The 24,826-nt window shown below is 44.4% G+C and overlaps 1 protein-coding gene across 1 annotated transcript in view; it reads right to left on the bottom strand.

Moving 5' to 3' along the window:
• Positions 1-1,755: 1,755 nt before the first annotated feature.
• tbc1d19 (TBC1 domain family, member 19) overlaps positions 1,756-24,826 on the bottom strand; it is a gene marked incomplete at its 3' end in the record, with an annotated part of 94,080 nt that continues 71,009 nt past the window's right edge. The window contains 10 exon segments of the mRNA XM_084312183.1: positions 1,756-1,790; positions 1,793-1,829; positions 4,057-4,085; positions 4,088-4,126; positions 5,887-6,002; positions 7,537-7,628; positions 19,686-19,795; positions 19,926-19,958; positions 21,603-21,647; positions 21,785-21,869. Of these exon segments, the coding sequence (XP_084168309.1) occupies positions 1,756-1,790; positions 1,793-1,829; positions 4,057-4,085; positions 4,088-4,126; positions 5,887-6,002; positions 7,537-7,628; positions 19,686-19,795; positions 19,926-19,958; positions 21,603-21,647; positions 21,785-21,869 (621 nt within the window).

The following is a 24,826-nucleotide window of genomic DNA, read 5'->3' as shown; positions in this document are numbered from 1 at the left end:
GAAGGAAAGAGAGAGGAGAGGGAGATGAGAGAGAGGGAGAACGAGGAGAGAGAGAGAAGGAAGAGAGGAGATAAGGAAATAGAGAGAATGAGGGAGTGTGAGGAAGAGAGGAAGAGAAGGAAAGAGGAGGATAGAGGAGAGGGAGAGAAGGAAAGAAGAGGAGAGAAGGAAGGAGAGTGATAGAGGGAGAGAGAATGAGAGGAGAGGAAGAGAGAGAGAGGAGAAAGTGTGTGTGAGGAGGAGGGGGGAGTGAGGAGAGTTTGTGAGAGAGGGAGAGAGAGAGAGGGGGGCAGGCAAAAGAGATGAGCAGCATAATTTGATACGTCAGCGCGGGGGGGGGGGGGGGGGGGCAGCAGCAGATGCTGGTGGGGGGGGGGGTTTAAACTTCTCATGTCCCTCAGCTAAGCGACCCGTCAATTACCCATTCTGCCTGCTCAGTATCTCTGGTGCGCAGCCAGAGTACAGTACGGCCTGTCCAAATATTTATCCTATCACATAATAGGTCTGATATTCAATTAAGGAGCCCGCGCTACCAGCCGGCTGAGGTGGGTCTGGATCCGGCCCGCCAGAACAGATCTAAGAACCATATGACTTGGACTAGTCTACTGTAAGGTACCAAAGAAAAAACAAACTTGAGACAAACTTTCTTCAGGTTTAAAATCTGTAGTTTTATTGACAGTGCACTGGACATGTGTTGGACATCGGACAGACATTGGCATTGAAGGACATAAATTACATGAACACTAAAACAATAATAATGATACAAAAAAAATGTAATACATTCAAGTCAAACGTCATACATATTGTAATGGAATGTGCTAATAAAAGAACGATCAGAGCAATAATCATAATAATACAAAAATGAAATAACAATAATCTATGTCTCTATGACATGCAAACATTTACAAAATAAATAGTGAGAATAAAGGGATTAATCCCTTCTACTGAGTCGCATTCATAAGGCATTTAATAACATTTCATTTATGTACAATACAGCAGTAAAAACAAAAAAAATACCATAGATAACATGACACGTTAATTATTATGTTGCAGTTTAAATGGAAGTTTGTGGCTTTTGACCGTTTGGTTCAAAGCACTGGCAGCGCGGCTCATCTCCTCCCTAAACGCTAACAGCGTTATCTAGCGGCGCTGTGACAAGCGGCGTGGCCACAGGAGAACAATTAATTTGCGAGCGTCTAATGAATACTTCAGCGGGCGATCGCTGTTCCGGTCAAAGACACAATCACCTCAATCACCCCCCCCCCCTTCCCCCTCCCTCCCTCCGAATATACAATAGGTTCCTCAGCTGGTTTGCGCGGCGGCTTGCGTATCATCTTACCCCCGTACGGCTTAAGGAGGCGAGCTTAGCTCATCCGCAAGGCTATACTTACACTTACTGTATGATATATTATCTAATAACATGATACACGGTGTCAACTACTTCTAGGAGCATGCGTGCTGCCAGGGGGGAGGAGGGGGTCTTGGCTAAACGATGGCGGACGCTGCTCCCGTTACCGGGGCTTCATTGTCCCCCGCAGGTGTTGCTTTGCATCTCCGGTTGCCGTCTCTTCACGCACCGTCCGTCGCTGTTGGCACGACGACGGGGGAGTGGAGTGGCATCTTCGTAGCGTCTTTATCACTCGCTCACGCACGCGCACGCACACAAGCGGACGTACACACACACACACACACACACACACACACACACACACACACACACACACACACACACACACACACACACACAGGGGCTCGTCAGATGGCCGTGGCGAAAAGGAAGACCTGGATGAGGGCATGACCTTAAGGGTTGAAAGGTCGGCGAGCACGGCCTGCAGTGGGGTCCAATGGAAGGCGAGTCAGACACAGTTTTATTATAATATAATAAATAAGCAGCATTCTACCCCTCGACTGGGCCTTCAAGCACCTGTCCAACACTGTTAAGTCCCCCCCCCCCCCCTCCCACACACACACATACACACACGCACACCAGAAAACACGCTGAAGCACATGCATACTGATGCAGGACCGCTGGTGAAACGGCAGTTTGCGCTGCAGGATTATTGCCGTCCCCCCACCCTGCCTTTTGGGATAGGTGGGGGGGGGGGGGTTAAGTTTAGGGACCCTATCGTGTTCACGGAGGGGGTCTAGCGTTTCAGCGCCGGGACCGGGGAGGGGGCTAAAAATAAAGACAGAAGCAGCAGCGTGTTATGATAGCTCCTCTCGGCCGGGGGGCCATATGGTAAATGAGCGAGCAAATACCACGGGCTGCATCTTAAGACTGACCTCAGGTCAGCCTGACGCCCCGGGTGACACACTGCGGATTTACCCCACTGGGAGGAAGGGAGAGAGAGAGAGAGAGAGAGAGAGAGAGAGAGAGAGAGAGAGAGAGAGAGAGAGAGAGAGAGAGAGAGAGAGAGAGAGAGAGAGCAGAGAGGTAGAGAGAGAGAGAGAGAGAGAAGAGAGAGAGAGAGAGAGAGAGAGAGAGAGAGAGAGAGAGAGAGAGAAATGCAGGAAGGTTGAGAAGGAGAGAGAGAGGTGCAAGAAGGGAGAGAGAGAGGTGCAGGAAAGGAGAGAGAGAGAGGTGCAGGAAGGTTGGGAAGGAGAGAGAGGTGCAGGAAGGGAGAGAGAGGTGCAGGAAAGGAGAGAGAGAGGTGCAGGAAGGAGAGAGAGAGAGGTGCAGGGAGGTTGGGAAGGAGAGAGAGAGGTGCAGGAAGGGAGAGAGAGAGGTGCAGGAAGGGAGAGAGAGGTGCAGGAAGGGAGAGAGAGAGGTGCAGGAAGGGAGAGAGAGAGGTGCAGGAAAGGAGAGAGAGAGGTGCAGGAAGGGAGAGAGAGAGAGGTGCAGGAAGGGAGAGAGAGGTGCAGGAAGGGAGAGAGAGAGGTGCAGGAAGGAGAGAGAGAGAGGTGCAGGGAGGTTGGGAAGGAGAGAGAGAGGTGCAGGAAGGGAGAGAGAGAGAGGTGCAGGAAGGGAGAGAGAGGTGCAGGAAGGGAGAGAGAGAGGTGCAGGAAGGGAGAGAGAGAGGTGCAGGAAAGGAGAGAGAGAGGTGCAGGAAGGAGAGAGAGAGAGGTGCAGGAAGGAGAGAGAGAGGTGCAGGAAAGGAGAGAGAGAGGTGCAGGAAGGAGAGAGAGAGAGGTGCAGGGAGTTGGAAGGAGAGAGAGAGGTGCAGGAAGGGAGAGAGAGGTGCAGAAAGGAGAGAGAGGTGCAGGAAGGTTGGGAAGGAGAGAGAGAGGTGCAGGAAGGGAGAGAGAGGTGCAGGAAAGGAGAGAGAGAGGTGCAGGAAGGGAGAGAGAGGTGCAGGAAGGGAGAGAGAGAGGTGCAGGAAGGAGAGAGAGAGAGGTGCAGGGAGGTGGGAAGGAGAGAGAGAGGTGCAGGAAGGGAGAGAGAGGTGCAGGGAGGTTGGGAAGGAGAGAGAGAGGTGCAGGAAGGGAGAGAGAGGTGCAGGGAGGTTGGGAAGGAGAGAGAGAGAGAGAGAATGCAGGGAGGTTGGGAAGGGGAGAGAGGGGGAGGGGTGCGAGTTTTTACTTTCACTCAGTCAGTCATATGATAGCGCTGGCGCTGGGAGCGATATACAGTATATGTGACATGAGGCTCACGCATGGTGATGGCATGCACTGCAATCCTGCTAGTGCTTACGGTAATAATGACACATTGATGACATGTGGATAATAGCCATACTATAAGTATGAGTGATTTGGTTATTTTTTAGTATGCGATTACGGCGATTCGATGATTTCTTTTGTTTCAACGCGAAAAGATCCAGCTGATTACTTTCATCACTGCTGATTGAGTAATGAAGTGGCCCCTGATCATCATTAACGTCAATGTTTAATCTACCTATATTAACTTGTAATAACATCCCTGTTCTGTTCCAGTGGGGGGGGGGGGGGGGGGGGTACAAGAGGAGTGGATAAGGAGGCAAGAAGACTGGGTTACTAGTACTGCTGGCCCTCAGACAGTGGCTATTCCAGGCTGTCCAGGACTTCGGTGGGGGGGGGGGGTTGGACCAATAGTCTCACATGCCACACACAGCTAAGATGTAATGTATGAGGTTGACTCACCTCAGCTGAAGCCAGTGACGTCACTTCATCAAGTTCTCAGCCCGGAAAGCAAACACAGCAGCTGCTAAGACTATGGGAGGGGGGAGGGAGGAGAGAGAGAGAGAGATGAGAGAGAGAGAGAGAGAGAGAGAGAGAGAGAGAGAGAGAGAGAGAGAGAGAGAGAGAGAGAGAGAGAGAGAGATAGAGAGAGAGAGATAGAGAGAGAGAGCGATAGAGAGGGAGAGAGAATGAGAGGGAGAGATAGAGAGGGAGAAAGGGAGAGAGATAGGGAGAGAGATAGAGAGAGAGAGAGAGAGAGAGAGAGAGATCGATAGAGCGATAGAGAGGGAGAGAGAATGAGAGGGAGAGATAGAGAGGGAGAAAGGGAGAGAGATAGGGAGAGAGATAGAGAGAGAGAGAGATAGTGAGAGAGAGAGAGAGAGAGAGAGAGAAGAGAGAGAGAGAGAGAGAGAGAGAGAGAGAGAGATGAGAGTAGAGACGAGAGAGAGAGAGAGAGCGATAGAGGATAGAGGGGAGAGAGATGAGAGGGAGAGAGGGAGAGGGAGAAGGGAGAGAGATAGAGGAGAGAGATAGAGAGAGAGAGAGTAGAGAGAGAGAGAGAGAGAGAGAGAGAGAGAGAGAGAGAGAGAGAGAGAGAGAGAGAGAGAGAGAGAGAGAGAGAGATGAGAGAGAGAGCGATAGAGCGATAGAGAGGGAGAGAGATAGAGAGGAGAGAAAGGGAGAGAGATAGGGAGAGAGATAGAGAGAGAGAGAGGAGAGAGAGAGAGGAGAGAGAGAGAGAGAGAGAGAGATGAGAGAGAGAGAGAGAGCGATATAGAGCGATAGAGAGGAGAGAGAATGAGAGGGAGAGAGGGAGAGGTCGTGAACACAAAGGTATTTCAGATGACAGATCTCTAGTTGATGGTTTTATAGCTGAGTGCCAGTATAACTAACTGGTAACTAGCCACTGGGTACTGGCCAACGGCCACAAACCCTCCACTCGCCGGCACCAAGGCTAGAGAAGCAGTCTCGTGTCCAGATGGTCGCCGGTTGGATTCCACCGGACCGGCAGGAAAAGTCTGGGCGGGGGAAGTGAACGAATAATGCCAAAGGGCCCTTGAGCAAGGCACTTAACACCCAAACTGCTCCGTTGGAACTGCTCAGGGGCCAGCAGTGTGGGACTGTGTGGTTGTACTGGGCTCCCAGCTGTGAACGTGTGAAACTGTGCGAGTGCGAAGCAGGGCGTTGCCGAAAAAGAGCGTCCGTTCTCAGCAAACCTCCCCTGGTAAATAAAAGTACATTTTTACCTCTTGGTAAAAAATAACTACTACTCAGATTAACTATTTTATTACACTGCACTATTGCACATAGTATACTATATGCATTGATTTTATTTAGTCAGAAACCTGCTAATAGTCTTTTATACATTTTTATGACAGAAATCTATCATAATCAAAAATAAATCTATTACAATCTTTTTTTATAGACTTTAATGACAGAAATCTATTATAATCAAATAAATCTATTGCAATCTCTCTTTTTTTTATTATAGATTTTAATGACAGAAATCGATAAAAGAAATTCCAGGAGGTTTTAAAGTAAATTATCTGCTCATTCTATGCCGCCAATTTTATGCTCCTTCTATGCCTATGTCTATTTTGTGTCTACTTTGAGTTGCAAATCTTACAAATAATGTTTATTATTATTATTATTATTATTACTACTCTATCTTTTACTGTTGTGAAGCACTTTGAACTGCAATTTCTGTATGAAAAGTGCTATACAAATAAAGTTATTATTATTACTCTACATGGTTTCAACCTTATTCCACTGGTGTAGTAGCTTTCCTACCTGCTACTATCTCCAGCGAGTCGTAGCCCAGGATGCGATCCCAGAGCAGGAGGAGCTGGTCGGTGGCCAGGTAGCCAGAGAAGACCCTCACCATCCACTTAAAGGCTATGCGCAACCTGGGGACACACACACACACACACACATCTGAGGCGCAGTCAACACATTCAAGTAGCCCTGTTAAAGGACCACACCAACATTATGGGAAATGCCTTCTCCCGTGTCAGGCAAGAAGAAAAGATAGATACCAGTCTCCTCTACTGTGCGTTCAGTAGAAAGCAATGCGGATGCAAGCTAGCCTAGCTTAGCACAAATGAATGGAAGCGGATACGGATCAGCTAGCCTATAGCTGTTGGCCAAAAACACCACACCCAGAAGGCGGTACGCGCATTTCCAATAATGTTGCTGTGTTCCTTTAAAAAGATCCTGTGTGCTAAGCATAAATATAGCCTAACACTGACTGTAGACATTCAAGTGTAAAAATTTACATTTACAGGTAAAATCCAGACTTTATTCTTTAATATGCCCAAATCAACATACACATGCAGATAGATTCTTGATTATCTTTGTAACGTTTAGCTCTAAAAACATGTCACATATCAAATACAGATAATTTAGTTCAAATCCTTTTACAAAACATGATACAAAATTCGTTTTTTTTTAATAGAATCACATGTTTAGCACTTACATACAGCAAGAGCCCTATCAATCAATCTGTTTGATTGACAGGGCTCTTGTGATAAGATGTCTTCTGTCCTGTCCATACTTGTACATAGAGCACTATATTGTCATCTGGGACATTGAGTCCTTGTGTTTGTTCATTAAAAATGATGTAGATGAAAAAAATATCAATAACTTGTTTTATAGGGGACTGCTACCGTATCATTTCATTGAGCTGTAATTAACACAACACAAGGATCCAATGTCCCCGATGACATCACTGGTGGCCATATTCGAACTAATTTAATCTCAAACTAAATGAATGTGTGCAAAACTGAGTTTTTGGATGTGTGTGAGATTATGTGCAAAAGTGCCCCTTTAAGAACCCAATGTTCCCTCTCAATTACAGTACCACGTGTACCTGATATTCTACTGCTACAGTGTGACATGAAGATAGATATACATTTGTACACATGTGTCGAGTATAAATAAAGATTTAATTCAATTTGTACAAAGAGGCTGTATGTCTCTGTCGGCATCACACCGGATACACAAGATTGTATTTTCACCGCTTTGTCCACCAGAGGGCGGTACAATCCTGAATATTTTTGCCACATCACCACATGGTTGCAGATAAAAAAAAATAGTGGGCGAGGAATGACTAGCATGACTCATATCATGAGCCCCCCCCCCCCTAAAAAAAAAGACAGGGGGGGAGGAGGGGCAAGGATATGGATGATGAAGAAACTGTATGACATATGTACGAGGCGGGGAAGCTACCCTCACTGCATTGCATGCGTTTCATATTCGATAATCTGTGATGCCCACAAAATGAAGAACAAGGGAAAGGGAAAAACATCTATTTGACAATCGCACAACTAAAAGAAAACGTCTTCAAGATAATAGTGTAAAGCCATAACACACTGTGCTATTAATATATATATATATGTTCTATATATGATCTATGTAGGATGGAGTCTGCAGGCTACTCACGGCTGAGCCTCGATCTGTCTGAGGTGGTAGAAGAGCTGGGGGAGGTGGGTCTGGAGCAGCCGCTCAAACTGCAGACACAGAGACACTATACCCTGCAGGACGACACACACACACTCTATACAGTATATATATATATAACATATACACACAGAGACCCTATACCCTGCAGGACGACACACACACTCTATACAGTATATATATATAACATATACACACAGAGACCCTATACCCTGCAGGACGACACACACACTCTATACAGTATATATATATAACATATACACACAGAGACCCTATACCCTGCAGGACGACACACACACTCTATACAGTATATATATATAACATATACACACAGAGACCCTATACCCTGCAGGACGACACACACACTCTATACAGTATATATATATATAACATATACACACAGAGACCCTATACCCTGCAGGACGACACACACACTCTATACAGTATATATATATAACATATACACACAGAGACCCTATACCCTGCAGGACGACACACACACTCTATACAGTATATATATATATAACATATACACACAGAGACCCTATACCCTGCAGGACGACACACACACTCTATACAGTATATATATATAACATATACACACAGAGACCCTATACCCTGCAGGACGACACACACACACTCTATACAGTATATATATATATATATATATATATATATATATATATATATATATATATATAACATATACACACAGAGACACTCTACCCTGCAGGATGACACACACTCTATATATATATATATTAAGGCTGTCAAAGTTAACACGGTATTAATGCGTTATCACCCGATTCTATTAACGCCACTATTTTTTTTAACTCACGATTAACTTTTAAGAAATTCTTTTATTTTTTTTATTTTTTTTACTTATTTTTTTTACTAGACTTCACTCAGGTGTATTATTGATGCTCTAATTGATACTATGTTTGTTTCTGAAGTGTGTGTGTGTGTGTGTGTGTGTGTGTGTGTGTGTGTGTGTGTGTGTGTGTGTGTGTGTGTGTGTGTGTGTGGTGTGTGTGTGTGTGTGAGATATAGAGAGAGAGGGGGGTGAGAGAGATGAGGAAGGGGCAAGAGAGAAAGCGAGCTGGGAGAGTGTGTGTGTGAGAGAGAGAGGGGGGGGGGTGATTAATCAGCCCTTGTGTGGGTGAATGTAACAAGTTCCTAACGTTTTATTTCCCCTATTATTTCATGCACACTTTATTCATTGTTTTAAATTATTATTTTCTTTGAAGTTATTTTGTGCATCACTCTGTTTTGAATTTGATGCAAATTTGCAATGCATGAGGGTCATCCTTTTGTGTTAACACTTTGACTGCCATGAAACGTGTTTTGACGTCATTGCTGGCCATGCTCAAGTTGCCGGGGGACGCTGTACAGCGTCCTTATATCAATATTTCAAAAATCTGCGATCGGATTCATATGTCCCCTCCGCTGGCCTGAGATCCACCAGCAGGACCCACTGAGCTCTCTGGCGGTTCAGGAGCGCCATCTGGTGGCCGATCGGCGCAATCGCTTTAACAGGAAGTGGCATAGAGGTTGTGCTACGTCCGTAGTACTTCCGGGTGCTCGCTATAGGTCCCGCGACTCTGGCTCGTCACGCTACACAGTGATCGATTGCCAATAACTCGATAAACAACATGATTTGGACGTATATACCATTATACAAGCTGGAGATGGACCGGGTAAATTTACATCCCATAATGATAAGATTTCAACTCTACGATGATCGCCCAACGGCGCGCGGAGACTGGGGTGAGTTTCAGCGTGTAACGTTACCGTCTTCGATACTAACTGCTATTATCAACATTTGACCCACATTAGATGATTGGTATAACGCTGCCCACGGAATGATAAACGGCCCCTAGCCCATCCGGTCAACATCAGATGACGTGTAGTAACTTCTAGAAGTACGTCTAGTTGTAATTTTTTATATCGCGCTGATTGCCATAAAACTGTATTGCATCATCAATATAATGTATTTGGGGCTATAGATCACGTTCTGGAGAAAGCTGCAGAAAGAGATGAAAACATACATTAGACCATACTTTACTATGAATATGTGAATGAAAAAGTTTAACGTTGCTACACAATGAACAATACATATAGGACTTTGAATGGGCCCTAATAATGGCAATGTAGCAATAGAATTTAAAAAGTTATAGCCCTGCAAAGAAGGGGACTTTCTCTATAGACAAATAGAGCCGGCAACCTACGGTTGATAATGAATTTAACCTTAGGCAACCAAAGTGTTAAATGGCTGCATAAAGCAAGCATTTGTTGACTCACATGTTGATAAGAGTATTAAAACTTGGAACTTGAAAAATATCCGTTTAAGGTAGAAAAAAAATGCAATTAATTTGCAATTAATCGCGAGTTAACTATGGACAATCATGCGATTAATCGAGTTAAATATTTTAATCGATTGACAGCACTAATATATATATAACATACACACACAGATACACTATAACACACACACTCTATATACAGTATATATATAACATATACAGACACTATGCCCTGCAGGACGACACACACTTACTCTATATCGATTACTAATAATCACCCCAAAAGAAAAATACTGTGTGCGTAATTGCAGAATAGCTATATGTGTGTAACACATTAGTGCAAAACTATTGATGGTGTTTGATGCAAGAGCACTAATGCCAGAGAGCACTGATGCCAGATAGCACTGATGCCAGACAGCACTGATGCCAGAGAGCACTGATGCCAGACAGCACTGATGCCAGACAGCACCCGGCTGAACAGAGAGATGTAGAACATCCTTCCTGGTCAGCAACATCGTTGCAAACTTACCCCAGACACACTATACCAGAGGTAGTCTAGTATACTATTAGGGGTACATTGTAACGCTGACACAGTGAAACAAGAGCATTGATTTAGAACCGTGATGAGACTCTGGCCGTGCAGTGTGTCGAAAATTTATCAACACCCCTCGGACCAATCAGAATAGAGTATTCACCCGGGCCCTGGTATACATCCAGTATTAAATTACTATCCGTTACACAAACGGGGCCAAACTCGGATATCCAACACCGCAGCCGGGATAATCAACACCCAGCCTCGCAGACCTAAACAATGTGGCCGTTGCACGCCGTTGTGACATCAATAGAACAGGACGTCACACACCCACTCAATCACTACCTCACCCTACTGCCTTCCGCGTGCAGGTACAGAAGACTGAGGTATAGAACACTGAGGTACAGAAGACTGAGGTATAGAACACTGAGGTACAGAAGACTGAGGTATAGAACACTGAGGTACAGAAGACTGAGGTACAGAACACTGAGGTACAGAAGACTGAGGTATAGAACACTGAGGTACAGAAGACTGAGGTATAGAACACTGAGGTACAGAAGACTGAGGTATAGAACACTGAGGTACAGAAGACTGAGGTATAGAACAGAGGTACAGAAGACTGAGGTATAGAACACTGAGGTACAGAACACTGAGGTACAGAACACTGAGGTATAGAACACTGAGGTACAGAACACTGAGGTACAGAACACTGAGGTACAGAACACTGAGGTATAGAACACTGAGGTACAGAAGACTGAGGTATAGAACACTGAGGTACAGAACACTGAGGTACAGAACACTGAGGTATAGAACACTGAGGTACAGAACACTGAGGTACAGAAGACTGAGGTATAGAACACTGAGGTACAGAATACTGAGGTATAGAACACTGAGGTACAGAACACTGGGGTACAGAACACTGAGGTATAGAACACTGAGGTATAGAACACTGAGGTATAGAACACTGAGGTACAGAACACTGAGGTATAGAACACTGAGGTACAGAACACTGAGGTACAGAACACTGAGGTACAGAACACTGAGGTACAGAAGACTGAGGTATAGAACACTGAGGTATAGAACACTGAGGTATAGAAGACTGAGGTATAGAACACTGAGGTACAGAACACTGAGGTACAGAACACTGAGGTACAGAAGACTGAGGTACAGAACACTGAGGTACAGAACACTGAGGTATAGAACACTGAGGTACAGAACACTGAGGTACAGAACACTGAGGTACAGAACACTGAGGTATAGAACACTGAGGTACAGAACACTGAGGTATAGAACATTGAGGTACAGAACACTGAGGTACAGAACACTGAGGTACAGAACACTGAGGTATAGAACACTGAGGTACAGAACACTGAGGTACAGAACACTGAGGTATAGAACACTGAGGTACAGAACACTGAGGTACAGAACACTGAGGTATAGAACACTGAGGTACAGAACACTGAGGTAAAGAACACTGAGGTACAGAACACTGAGGTACAGAAGACTGAGGTATAGAACACTGAGGTATAGAACACTGAGGTATAGAACACTGAGGTACAGAACACTGAGGTATAGAACACTGAGGTACAGAACACTGAGGTACAGAAGACTGAGGTATAGAACACTGAGGTATAGAACACTGAGGTACAGAAGACTGAGGTATAGAACACTGAGGTATAGAACACTGAGGTATAGAACACTGAGGTACAGAACACTGAGGTATAGAACACTGAGGTACAGAAGACTGAGGTACAGAACACTGAGGTACAGAAGACTGAGGTATAGAACACTGAGGTACAGAAGACTGAGGTATAGAACATTGAGGTACAGAAGACTGAGGTATAGAACACTGAGGTACAGAAGACTGAGGTACAGAACACTGAGGTACAGAAGACTGAGGTATAGAACACTGAGGTACAGAAGACTGAGGTATAGAACACTGAGGTACAGAAGACGGAGGTATAGAACACTGAGGTACAGAAGACTGAGGTATAGAACACTGAGGTACAGAAGACTGAGGTATAGAACACTGAGGTACAGAACACTGAGGTACAGAAGACTGAGGTATAGAACACTGAGGTATAGAACACTGAGGTATAGAACACTGAGGTACAGAACACTGAGGTACAGAACACTGAGGTATAGAACACTGAGGTATAGAAGACTGAGGTATAGAACACTGAGGTACAGAAGACTGAGGTATAGAACACTGCGGTACAGAAGACTCAGGTACAGAACACTGGGGTACAGAACACTGAGGTATAGAACACTGAGGTATAGAACACTGAGGTATAGAACACTGAGGTACAGAACACTGAGGTACAGAACACTGAGGTACAGAAGACTGAGGTATAGAACACTGAGGTATAGAACACTGAGGTACAGAACACTGAGGTACAGAACACTGAGGTACAGAAGACTGAGGTATAGAACACTGAGGTACAGAACACTGAGGTATAGAACACTGAGGTACAGAACACTGAGGTATAGAAGACTGAGGTATAGAACACTGAGGTACAGAAGACTGAGGTATAGAACACTGAGGTACAGAACACTGAGGTACAGAACACTTGAGGTATAGAACACTGAGGTACAGAACACTGAGGTACAGAACACTGAGGTACAGAACACTGAGGTATAGAACACTGAGGTACAGAACACTGAGGTACAGAACACTGAGGTACAGAACACTGAGGTACAGAACACTGAGGTACAGAACACTGAGGTATAGAACACTGAGGTACAGAACACTGAGGTATAGAACACTGAGGTACAGAAGACTGAGGTACAGAACACTGAGGTATAGAACACTGAGGTACAGAACACTGAGGTAAAGAACACTGAGGTACAGAACACTGAGGTACAGAAGACTGAGGTATAGAACACTGAGGTATAGAACACTGAGGTATAGAACACTGAGGTACAGAACACTGAGGTACAGAACACTGAGGTACAGAACACTGATGTATAGAACACTGAGGTACAGAACACTGAGGTACAGAAGACTGAGGTATAGAACACTGAGGTACAGAACACTGAGGTATAGAACACTGAGGTATAGAACACTGAGGTATAGAACACTGAGGTATAGAACACTGAGGTACAGAACACTGAGGTATAGAACACTGAGGTACAGAACACTGAGGTATAGAACACTGAGGTACAGAACACTGAGGTATAGAACACAGGTACAGAAGACTGAGGTATAGAACACTGAGGTATAGAACACTGAGGTACAGAACACTGAGGTACAGAACACTGAGGTACAGAAGACTGAGGTATAGAACACTGAGGTATAGAACACTGAGGTATAGAACACTGAGGTACAGAACACTGAGGTATAGAACACTGAGGTATAGAAGACTGAGGTATAGAACATTGAGGTACAGAACACTGAGGTATAGAACACTGAGGTATAGAAGACTGAGGTATAGAACACTGAGGTACAGAACACTGAGGTACAGAACACTGAGGTATAGAACACTGAGGTATAGAACACTGAGGTACAGAACACTGAGAACACTGAGGTACAGAACACTGAGGTATAGAACACTGAGGTATAGAACACTGAGGTACAGAACACTGAGGTACAGAACACTGAGGTACAGAACACTGAGGTACAGAAGACTGAGGTACAGAAGACTGAGGTATAGAACACTGAGGTACAGAAGACTGAGGTACAGAAGACTGAGGTACAGAACACTGAGGTACAGAACACTGAGGTACAGAAGACTGAGGTACAGAACACTGAGGTACAGAACACTGAGGTATAGAACACTGAGGTACAGAACACTGAGGTATAGAACACTGAGGTATAGAACACTGAGGTACAGAACACTGAGGTACAGACCACTGAGGTATAGAACACTGAGGTACAAAACACTGAGGTATAGAACACTGAGGTACAGAACACTGAGGTACAGAACACTGAGGTACAGAACACTGAGGTATAGAACACTGAGGTATAGAACACTGAGGTACAGAACACTGAGGTACAGAACACTGAGAAGACTGAGGCACAGAACACTGAGGTATAGAACACTGAGGTACAGAACACTGAGGTACAGAACACGGAGGTATAGAACACTGGAGGTACAGAACACTGAGGTATAGAACACTGAGGTATAGAACACTGAGGTATAGAACACTGAGGTATAGAACACTGAGGTATAGAACACTGAGGTACAGAACACTGAGGTATAGAACACTGAGGTACAGAACACTGAGGTACAGAACACTGAGGTACAGAACACTGAGGTATAGAACACTGAGGTACAGAACACTGAGGTACAGAACACTGAGGTATAGAACATTGAGGTACAGAACACTGAGGTACAGAACACTGAGGTACAGAACACTGAGGTATAGAACACTGAGGTACAGAACACTGAGGTACAGAACACTGAGGTATAGAACACTGAGGTACAGAAGACTGAGGTACAGAACACTGAGGTATAGAACACTGAGGTACAGAACACTGAGGTAAAGAACACTGAGGTACAGAACACTGAGGTACAGAAGACTGAGGTATAGAACACTGAGGTATAGAACACTGAGGTATAGAACACTGAGGTACAGAACACTGAGGTACAGAACACTGAGGTACAGAACACTGATGTATAGAACACTGAGGTACAGAACACTGAGGTACAGAAGACTGAGGTATAGAACACTGAGGTACAGAACACTGAGGTATAGAACACTGAGGTATAGAACACTGAGGTATAGAACACTGAGGTATAGAACACTGAGGTACAGAACACTGAGGTATAGAACACTGAGGTACAGAACACTGAGGTATAGAACACTGAGGTACAGAACACTGAGGTATAGAACACAGGTACAGAAGACTGAGGTATAGAACACTGAGGTATAGAACACTGAGGTACAGAACACTGAGGTACAGAACACTGAGGTACAGAAGACTGAGGTATAGAACACTGAGGTATAGAACACTGAGGTATAGAACACTGAGGTATAGAACACTGAGGTACAGAACACTGAGGTATAGAACACTGAGGTATAGAAGACTGAGGTATAGAACATTGAGGTACAGAACACTGAGGTATAGAACACTGAGGTATAGAAGACTGAGGTATAGAACACTGAGGTACAGAACACTGAGGTACAGAACACTGAGGTATAGAACACTGAGGTATAGAACACTGAGGTACAGAACACTGAGAACACTGAGGTACAGAACACTGAGGTATAGAACACTGAGGTATAGAACACTGAGGTACAGAACACTGAGGTACAGAACACTGAGGTACAGAACACTGAGGTACAGAAGACTGAGGTACAGAAGACTGAGGTATAGAACACTGAGGTACAGAAGACTGAGGTACAGAACACTGAGGTACAGAACACTGAGGTACAGAACACTGAGGTACAGAAGACTGAGGTACAGAACACTGAGGTACAGAACACTGAGGTATAGAACACTGAGGTACAGAACACTGAGGTATAGAACACTGAGGTATAGAACACTGAGGTACAGAACACTGAGGTACAGACCACTGAGGTATAGAACACTGAGGTACAGAACACTGAGGTATAGAACACTGAGGTACAGAACACTGAGGTATAGAACACTGAGGTACAGAACACTGAGGTACAGAACACTGAGGTACAGAACACTGAGGTATAGAACACTGAGGTATAGAACACTGAGGTACAGAACACTGAGGTACAGAACACTGAGAAGACTGAGGCACAGAACACTGAGGTATAGAACACTGAGGTACAGAACACTGAGGTACAGAACACGGAGGTATAGAACACTGGAGGTACAGAACACTGAGGTATAGAACACTGAGGTATAGAACACTGAGGTATAGAACACTGAGGTATAGAACACTGAGGTATAGAACACTGAGGTACAGAACACTGAGGTATAGAACACTGAGGTACAGAACACTGAGGTACAGAACACGGAGGTATAGAACACTGGAGGTACAGAACACTGAGGTATAGAACACTGAGGTATAGAACACTGAGGTATAGAACACTGAGGTATAGAACACTGAGGTACAGAACACTGAGGTACAGAACACTGAGGTACAGAACACTGAGGTATAGAACACTGAGGTACAGAACACTGAGGTATAGAACACTGAGGTACAGAACACTGAGGTACAGAACACTGAGAACACTGAGGTACAGAACACTGAGGTACAGAACACTGAGGTACAGAACACTGAGGTATAGAACACTGAGGTATAGAACACTGAGGTACAGAAGACTGAGGTATAGAACACTGAGGTACAGAACACTGAGGTATAGAACACTGAGGTACAGAACACTGAGGTACAGAAGACTGAGGTATAGAACACTGAGGTATAGAACACTGAGGTATAGAACACTGAGGTACAGAACACTGAGGTATAGAACACTGAGGTACAGAACACTGAGGTATAGAACACTGAGGTACAGAACACTGAGGTACAGAAGACTGAGGTATAGAACACTGAGGTACAGAAGACTGAGGTATAGAACACTGAGGTACAGAACACTGAGGTACAGAAGACTGAGGTACAGAACACTGAGGTATAGAACACTGAGGTATAGAAGACTGAGGTACAGAACACTGAGGTATAGAACACTGAGGTACAGAACACTGAGGTATAGAACACTGAGGTATAGAAGACTGAGGTACAGAACACTGAGGTACAGAACACTGAGGTACAGAACACTGAGGTACAGAACACTGAGGTACAGAAGACTGAGGTATAGAACACTGAGGTATAGAACACTGAGGTATAGAACACTGAGGTATAGAACACTGAGGTATAGAACACTGAGGTATATAACACTGAGGTACAGAACATTGAGGTACAGAACACTGAGGTATAGAACACTGAGGTACAGAACACTGAGGTACAGAACACTGAGGTATAGAACACTGAGGTACAGAAGACTGAGGTATAGAACACTGAGGTATAGAACACTGAGGTACAGAACACTGAGGTATAGAACACTGAGGTACAGAACACTGAGGTACAGAACACTGAGGTACAGAACACTGAGGTATAGAACACTGAGGTATAGAACACTGAGGTACAGAACACTGAGGTATAGAACACTGAGGTATAGAACACTGAGGTACAAAAGACTGAGGTATAGAACACTGAGGTACAGAACACTGAGGTATAGAACACTGAGGTACAGAACACTGAGGTACAGAACACTGAGGTACAGAACACTGAGAACACTGAGGTATAGAACACGGAGGTATAGAACACTGGAGGTACAGAACACTGAGGTACAGAAGACTGAGGTATAGAACACTGAGGTACAGAACACTGAGGTATAGAACACGGAGGTATAGAACACTGAGGTACAGAACACTGAGGTACAGAACACTGAGGTACAGAACACTGAGAACACTGAGGTATAGAACACGGAGGTATAGAACACTGGAGGTACAGAACACTGAGGTACAGAACACTGAGGTATAGAACACTGAGGTACAGAACATTGAGGTATAGAACACTGAGGTACAGAACACTGAGGTACAGAACACTGAGGTACAGAACACTGAGGTACAGAACACTGAGGTATAGAACACTGAGGTATAGAACACTGAGGTATAGAACACTGAGGTATAGAACACTGAGGTATAGAACACTGAGGTACAGAACACTGAGGTACAGAACACTGAGGTACAGAACACTGAGGTACAGAACACTGAGGTACAGAACACTGAGGTATAGAACACTGAGGTATAGAACACTGAGGTATAGAACACTGAGGTATAGAACACTGAGGTACAGAACACTGAAGTACAGAACACTGAGGTATAGAACACTGAGGTACAGAACACTGAGGTATAGAACACTGAGGTATATAACACTGAGGTATAGAACACTGAGGTATAGAACACTGAGGTATAGAACACTGAGGTACAGAACACTGAGGTATAGAACACTGAGGTACAGAACACTGAGGTACAAAAGACTGAGGTATAGAACACTGAGGTACAGAACACTGAGGTACAGAAGACTGAGGTATAGAACACTGAGGTACAGAACACTGAGGTACAGAACACTGAGAACACTGAGGTATAGAACACTGAGGTATAGAACACTGAGGTACAGAACACTGAGGTACAGAACACTGAGGTATAGAACACTGAGGTACAGAACACTGAGGTACAGAACACTGAGGTATAGAACACTGAGGTACAGAAGACTGAGGTACAGAACACTGAGGTACAGAACACTGAGGTACAGAACACTGAGGTACAGAACACTGAGGTATAGAACACTGAGGTACAGAACACTGAGGTACAGAACACTGAGGTATAGAACATTGAGGTATAGAACACTGTTGTAGAGAACACTGAGGTACAGAACACTGAGAACACTGAGGTACAGAACACTGAGATACAGAACACTGAGAACACTGAGGTACAGAACACTGAGATACAGAACACTGAGGTACATAACACTGAGGTATAGAACACTGAGGTATAGAACATTGAGGTATAGAACACTGAGGTATAGAACACTGAGAACACTGAGGTACAGAACACTGAGGTACAGAACACTGAGAACACTGAGGTACAGAACACTAACACTGAGGTACAGAACACTGAGAACACTGAGGTACAGAACACTGAGAACACTGAGGTACAGAACACTGAGATACAGAACACTGAGGTATAGAACACTAGGGTACAGAACACTGAGGTACAGAACACTGAGGTATAGAACACTGAGGTATAGAACACTGAGGTATAGAACATTGAGGTATAGAAGACTGAGGTACATAACACTGAGGTATAGAACACTGAGGTATAGAACACTGAGGTATAGAACACTGAGGTACAGAACACTGAGGTACAGAACACTGAGGTATAGAACACTGGGGTACAGAACACTGATGTATAGAACACTGAGGTACAGAACACTGAGGTACAGAACACTGAGGTATAGAACACTGGGGTACAGAACATTGAGGTACAGAACACTGATGTACAAAAGGGCCCGCTTTACGCTTACTCTATATATACAGTATATATATAACATATACACACACAGACACTATACCCTGCAGGACGACACACATTCTATATACAGTATGTACAGTATAACACACACACACAGACAGACCTCCATGCTTGCACAAACATACACACAGATACCACAGAATACCTCCCCAGAAGCCCCAACATCCTAACAAAAGACACCCAAGCAGAGAGTATTCACACAGATAACAGCTTATAAACAGAACAAAAGCTACACACACATACACACACAGACACGCACACCTCTATGTGTGTGTGTGCTTACCGACGGCGAGGAGGAGATGGAATGTAGCCTGAAGAAGTAGCGGACATACATCTCCCTGAAGACACTGTACAGCTTGGACGGCTCATTGTAGAGGAAGCAGAGAGGAGCCACTGGAGGACACACACACACACACACACACAAGTATGGAATGACTAACTGCCTTTAATATCCCATCCATACACCCCCCCCCCCCCCCCCTATCATCATGATGCATGTAGGGCAGAAAGCCTTCATACTCACCATACATAGAGAACCCATGAAAGGGGATGACACCTGTTGAAGAGAGGGTTTCAGGTCAATATAGCGTTCAGACTGTGTACTACGTTACTTGTACTGCACTTTGAACGTATACTTTTGATGTTCAGAGATTTACTTAGTTCTCGTCTTTCACCAGCTAACGTTACTTGTCACACAAAATGTCTCTAAAACGGAATATTAGCTTTGTTAGCATTTTTCATCGAACACCGCTAGCTGGAAGCTCCAGAAGTTAGCTTACTGCACTGGAAGATTATTTTACTTGTTTCAAGCACGTACTTAAAAACTAGTTTTTATTTATAATTTTTGTCAGACCATTTTTTAAGTGTGTTCTCTCTCCTGTTTGGGAACGGGATACAAGACAATGGATTTTGTGTGGACTGCAGAGCGGAGGGACTGGGAGACCCATGTTACTGACCAGGCACTCGATATAAGTGATGGCTGTCAGAATGTAGAGATATTATTTGAACACGTAGACAAAACAGAATACCACATCCAGCACCTTTAATTTGTTTGTAAAGCCGTTTTATCAAATGTGACACGATTATTCAAATTGCAAACAGGAATTCACTTTGAATCATCCCTTTGATTTCTAGACGTTTCCGTTCCCCTTTTCCAGCGCTACGTTATCTCTGGCGCCTCGCCTGCATGTGAGAGAGTTCTAACACCGGTTCTGTTCAGTCAAGAATAGATGCTTCGGTCCGGCACAGAGTCAGACCCCCCCCCTCCAGAGAGCAGGTTCCACGACGCCAGAGCCAAGAAAACTAGCCGGGAGAAAGAACGACCGAATGAAAAATCACCACGATACCAAGAGAGAACGAACGCGTTTTTCCTCTGCGCCTAAAAAGGGCCTTTCTGGGAGATTTCTGGAGGTCGTTCCAAAGCGGTGGTACATTGTGTCCCGCGGCTGGGAAGTTTATCTACTCTAAAATTCAACGGCAGACTGTAGAAACACAGAAAGACGTCTAGTGAACTTATGGATCTGATAAATCAAAAAAGACAATCGAGGGCGACTAGGTGGTGTAGTGGGCAAGGCGCTCGCCACCAACGCAGGAGACGCTGGGTTCGAGCCCAGCTCTCGGCGTTGCTACCAGCTTGGCTGGTCGTTCATACTAACACAATTGGCAGTGTTAGGGGTGGGAAAGCTGGTGGGTGGGTCCTGGTCGTTGTAAACAGCGACTCCTACAGTTCGGTCGGGGCGCCTGCGCAGCGAGGAAAGGATCTCAGGGGGGCAGTGTGATCCTTCCACACGTTAAACCCTCTCAGTGAGAGTCCGAGCTGCCAGGTGAAAAGAAGCGGTTGATTGGCTACACATGTATCGGAGGAAGCATGTGATAGCCTCCACTCTCCCAGACCGACTGTAGGGGGTAGGTGCGCAGCGACCAGGAAGGGGATTGGGAATTGGCATAACGACTAACATTGGGATGGGAGAAAAACGGAGGAAAAAGGAGAGGGGAAAAGATAAAAATAAATAAATAAATAAAAAAGACAATCCTGCCCCGTCGGAAAGTAATTGGAAGATTTGGATGAAGTGGGATGAATTTGATAATTACTGCTGAGAAATATCCCAACCCCCACCATCCCCCCCCCCCCCCATTCGTTACCCCCTCCCGTGGGTGTCACAGGACACAGAGTGTGTTATTATGTGAATATACGTCTCACCGTTCGGAGGATACACAACCGCACACTCCTCAATCCCCACCTTTCCTATAGGACACACACACACGCACAGACACACACATCCATAAGCAATATTTATTACACGCTGTCTGAATTTTCCAATTACAACATATCAGTGTGTGCAAGTGTGTGATTGAGTGTGCGTGTGTGTGTGTGTGTCTCACCCTGGATGTAGGGTTTGGGAGGAGTGGCGCTGTTGTAGCTGAAGTGCTCCAGGACGGCCGTGTCTCGAGAGAAACACAGCAACACCTGCACGCGCGCACACAATATGAACACACTTACAATATTAATACAATGGTAATAGGCACACCAATTTACAGACACGCACACAACATATGAACAGACTTACAATATTAATACAATGGTAATAGGCACACCAATTTACAGACACGCACACAACATATGAACAGACTTACAATATTAATACAATGGTAATAGGCACACCAATTTACAGACACACAACATATGAACAGACTTACAATATTAATGCAATGGTAATAGGCACACCAATTTACACACACACACACACGCACAATCCTCCTCGCCTGGCAACAGGGACATCTATTATTACTCTAATAGTTGGTCAAATGATGTGCTTGAGTTGCTTCCACTCCTCCTGAGCCAGAGGGGGGACTAATACGGCGGGGCCGGCCTGGAGACGGGGGCCTCGGGACGCGGACAGTAACGGGGTCTCAAGTGGGCCGCTTGCTCCGCGACCGCGAGAAGGGCACGACGAGTGCTGCTTTCCCATTACCGCCGCATCCGCGTGTCCTCGCAGGAAGGAATGCATTTCAATTTCAGCCGGGCCGCTGGAGAGCCGCACTGCGACCTCGTCAGAGGAGAGAGCAGCGAGGAACGCCGTCATCAGAGGTCGGAGGAGGTAATTAGAGTAATCTCTGAATAATAACAGGATGTCCAGCCTGACTTTGCCTCGAGTGTTTGTGTTCCGTCTCCCCGCTGGATTGTACACCGGTGGGATGAAAATGAAGTACATCAATCCTGCTTTTGATTATCTCTGAAAATCTCATTTAAAAAAAAAAAATGTATTTCATTTATTTATTTCATAATTCCTTTTGGTCTGAAGGTAAAAAGGGGTAGCGTACATTTTTTTAAGAAGCCTACATACAGTGAGACACCCTTCAGTCCATCTGAACTGCCGATTTAAATGTCAGATATTGGAAGACGAAAATGTTAGCGTTTGTTAACATCATCATGCTGAGCGCTGATGCATATGAGCTGATCATATGAGCTGATCCATATGAGCTGATCCATATGAACTGATCCATATGAGCTGATCATATGAGTTTATCCATATGAGCTGATCATATGAGCTGATCCATATGAGCTGATCCATATGAACTGATCCATATGAGCTGATCATATGAGTTTATCCATATGAGCTGATCATATGAGTTGATCCATATGAATAGATCCATATGAGCTGATCATATGAGCTGATTATGAGCTGATCCATATGAATAGATCCATATGAGCTGATGCATATGATATGAACTGATCATATGAGCTGATCATATGAGCTGATCCATAATAGCTGATCCATATGAGCTGATGCATATGAGCTGATGCATATGAGCTGATCATATGAGCTGATTATGAGCTGATCCATATGAATAGATCCATATGAGCTGATGCATATGAGCTGATCCATATGAGCTGATCCATATGAGCTGATGCATATCAGCTGATGCATATGAGCTGATCATATGAGCTGATCCATATGAATAGATCCATATGAGCTGATGCATATGAGCTGATCCATATGAATAGATCCATATGAGCTGATCCATGAGCTGATCCATATGAGCTGATCATACGAGCTGATCCATACAAGCTGATCATACAAGCTGATGCATATGAGCTGACCCATGCGTGACACAGCATTGTGCGCAGCACCTAGGGTTAAAACCTGGCCCCCCTGAGGCACCTAGGGTTAAAACCTGGCCCCCCGAGTGGAAGCCAACATTCTGGTGCAGTAGTCATACTCGATGACCCCAAATTCCACTACCTTGGTTAGCATGATGCTAACAAACGCTAACATATTCTACTTATCTCAAGAAAACGCTTTTACCTATCTGTAGATACTATATCTGTACATGTCCTACTCTTATTAGTTACATTGCTGGCCAGTATGACTTAAGTTACTAGTATACCATACTGTCTTTACACCCGAGTAGATGCTTTCACCCACCGATTTTAAGGTCCTTCTCCTTACATACAAAGCTCTAAATGGACAGGGACCTAGCTACATCGCCAACACTCTAATAAATTACACACCAGCAAGAACACTGCGATCATCAGCTGCTGGACTACTAGAGGCTCCCAGAAGCAGTCAAAAGAGGATCGGTAATGCAGCCTTCATCAACTATGCCCCAAAACTATGGAACAAACTACCCCAAAACATCAGGGAAGCCAACTCGCTAGACATCTTTAAAAGACAGCTTAAAACCTATCTCTTTGCTCAGGCATTTCACTGATAGATATCTGCTACCACCTAGTGGCAAGAGGAAACATCAGGGATATCCTGACACAACTTGTATTTATTCTTACCCTGCCTACTCTTTTACACTGCCTATCAAATTCATGTGTCGGTTATTGCACTTTTTACCTCTTACTGATGACTTTTTTTAAACTGAATCATTTTAAACTATTCTTATTATTTGCTATGCTCGCTCATGCCTGTATTTTTTATGTCCGTCAGTTATTGCACTTTTTAATTACTGAATAGAGAGCCTATTAGGATGCTAGATCCTAATGTGAAACACTATGTTTATGGCAGATCAATCAGCATGGATTGTCTGTAAACTTTAATACATGGCAGTTTGGTTTGTTAGAACAGACTGTAATCTTATGCTTATGGCAGATCAATCAGCATGGATTGTCTGTAAACTTTAATACATGGCAGTTTGGTTTGTTAGAACAGACTGTAATCTTCACTTGCTTATGGCAGATCAATCAGCATGGATTGTCTGTAAACTTCTCACTTGCTTATGGCAGATCAATCAGCATGGATTGTTTGTAAACTTTCACTTGCTTATGGCAGATCAATCAGCATGGATTGTCTGTAAACTTTATGCATTGTTGTCACTTGCCATATCTTGCTATGCTCGCTCATGCCTGTATTTTTTATGTCCGTTCTATTTTATAATTTTTATTTTATTTAATTTTATTTGTATTTTACTATTTTT

Source organism: Notolepis coatsorum (genome assembly GCF_963971535.1).
Source record: "Notolepis coatsorum genome assembly, chromosome: 4".
NCBI classification, from domain to species: Eukaryota; Metazoa; Chordata; class Actinopteri; order Aulopiformes; family Paralepididae; genus Notolepis; species Notolepis coatsorum.
This window is presented reverse-complemented; position numbering and strand designations above follow the sequence as displayed.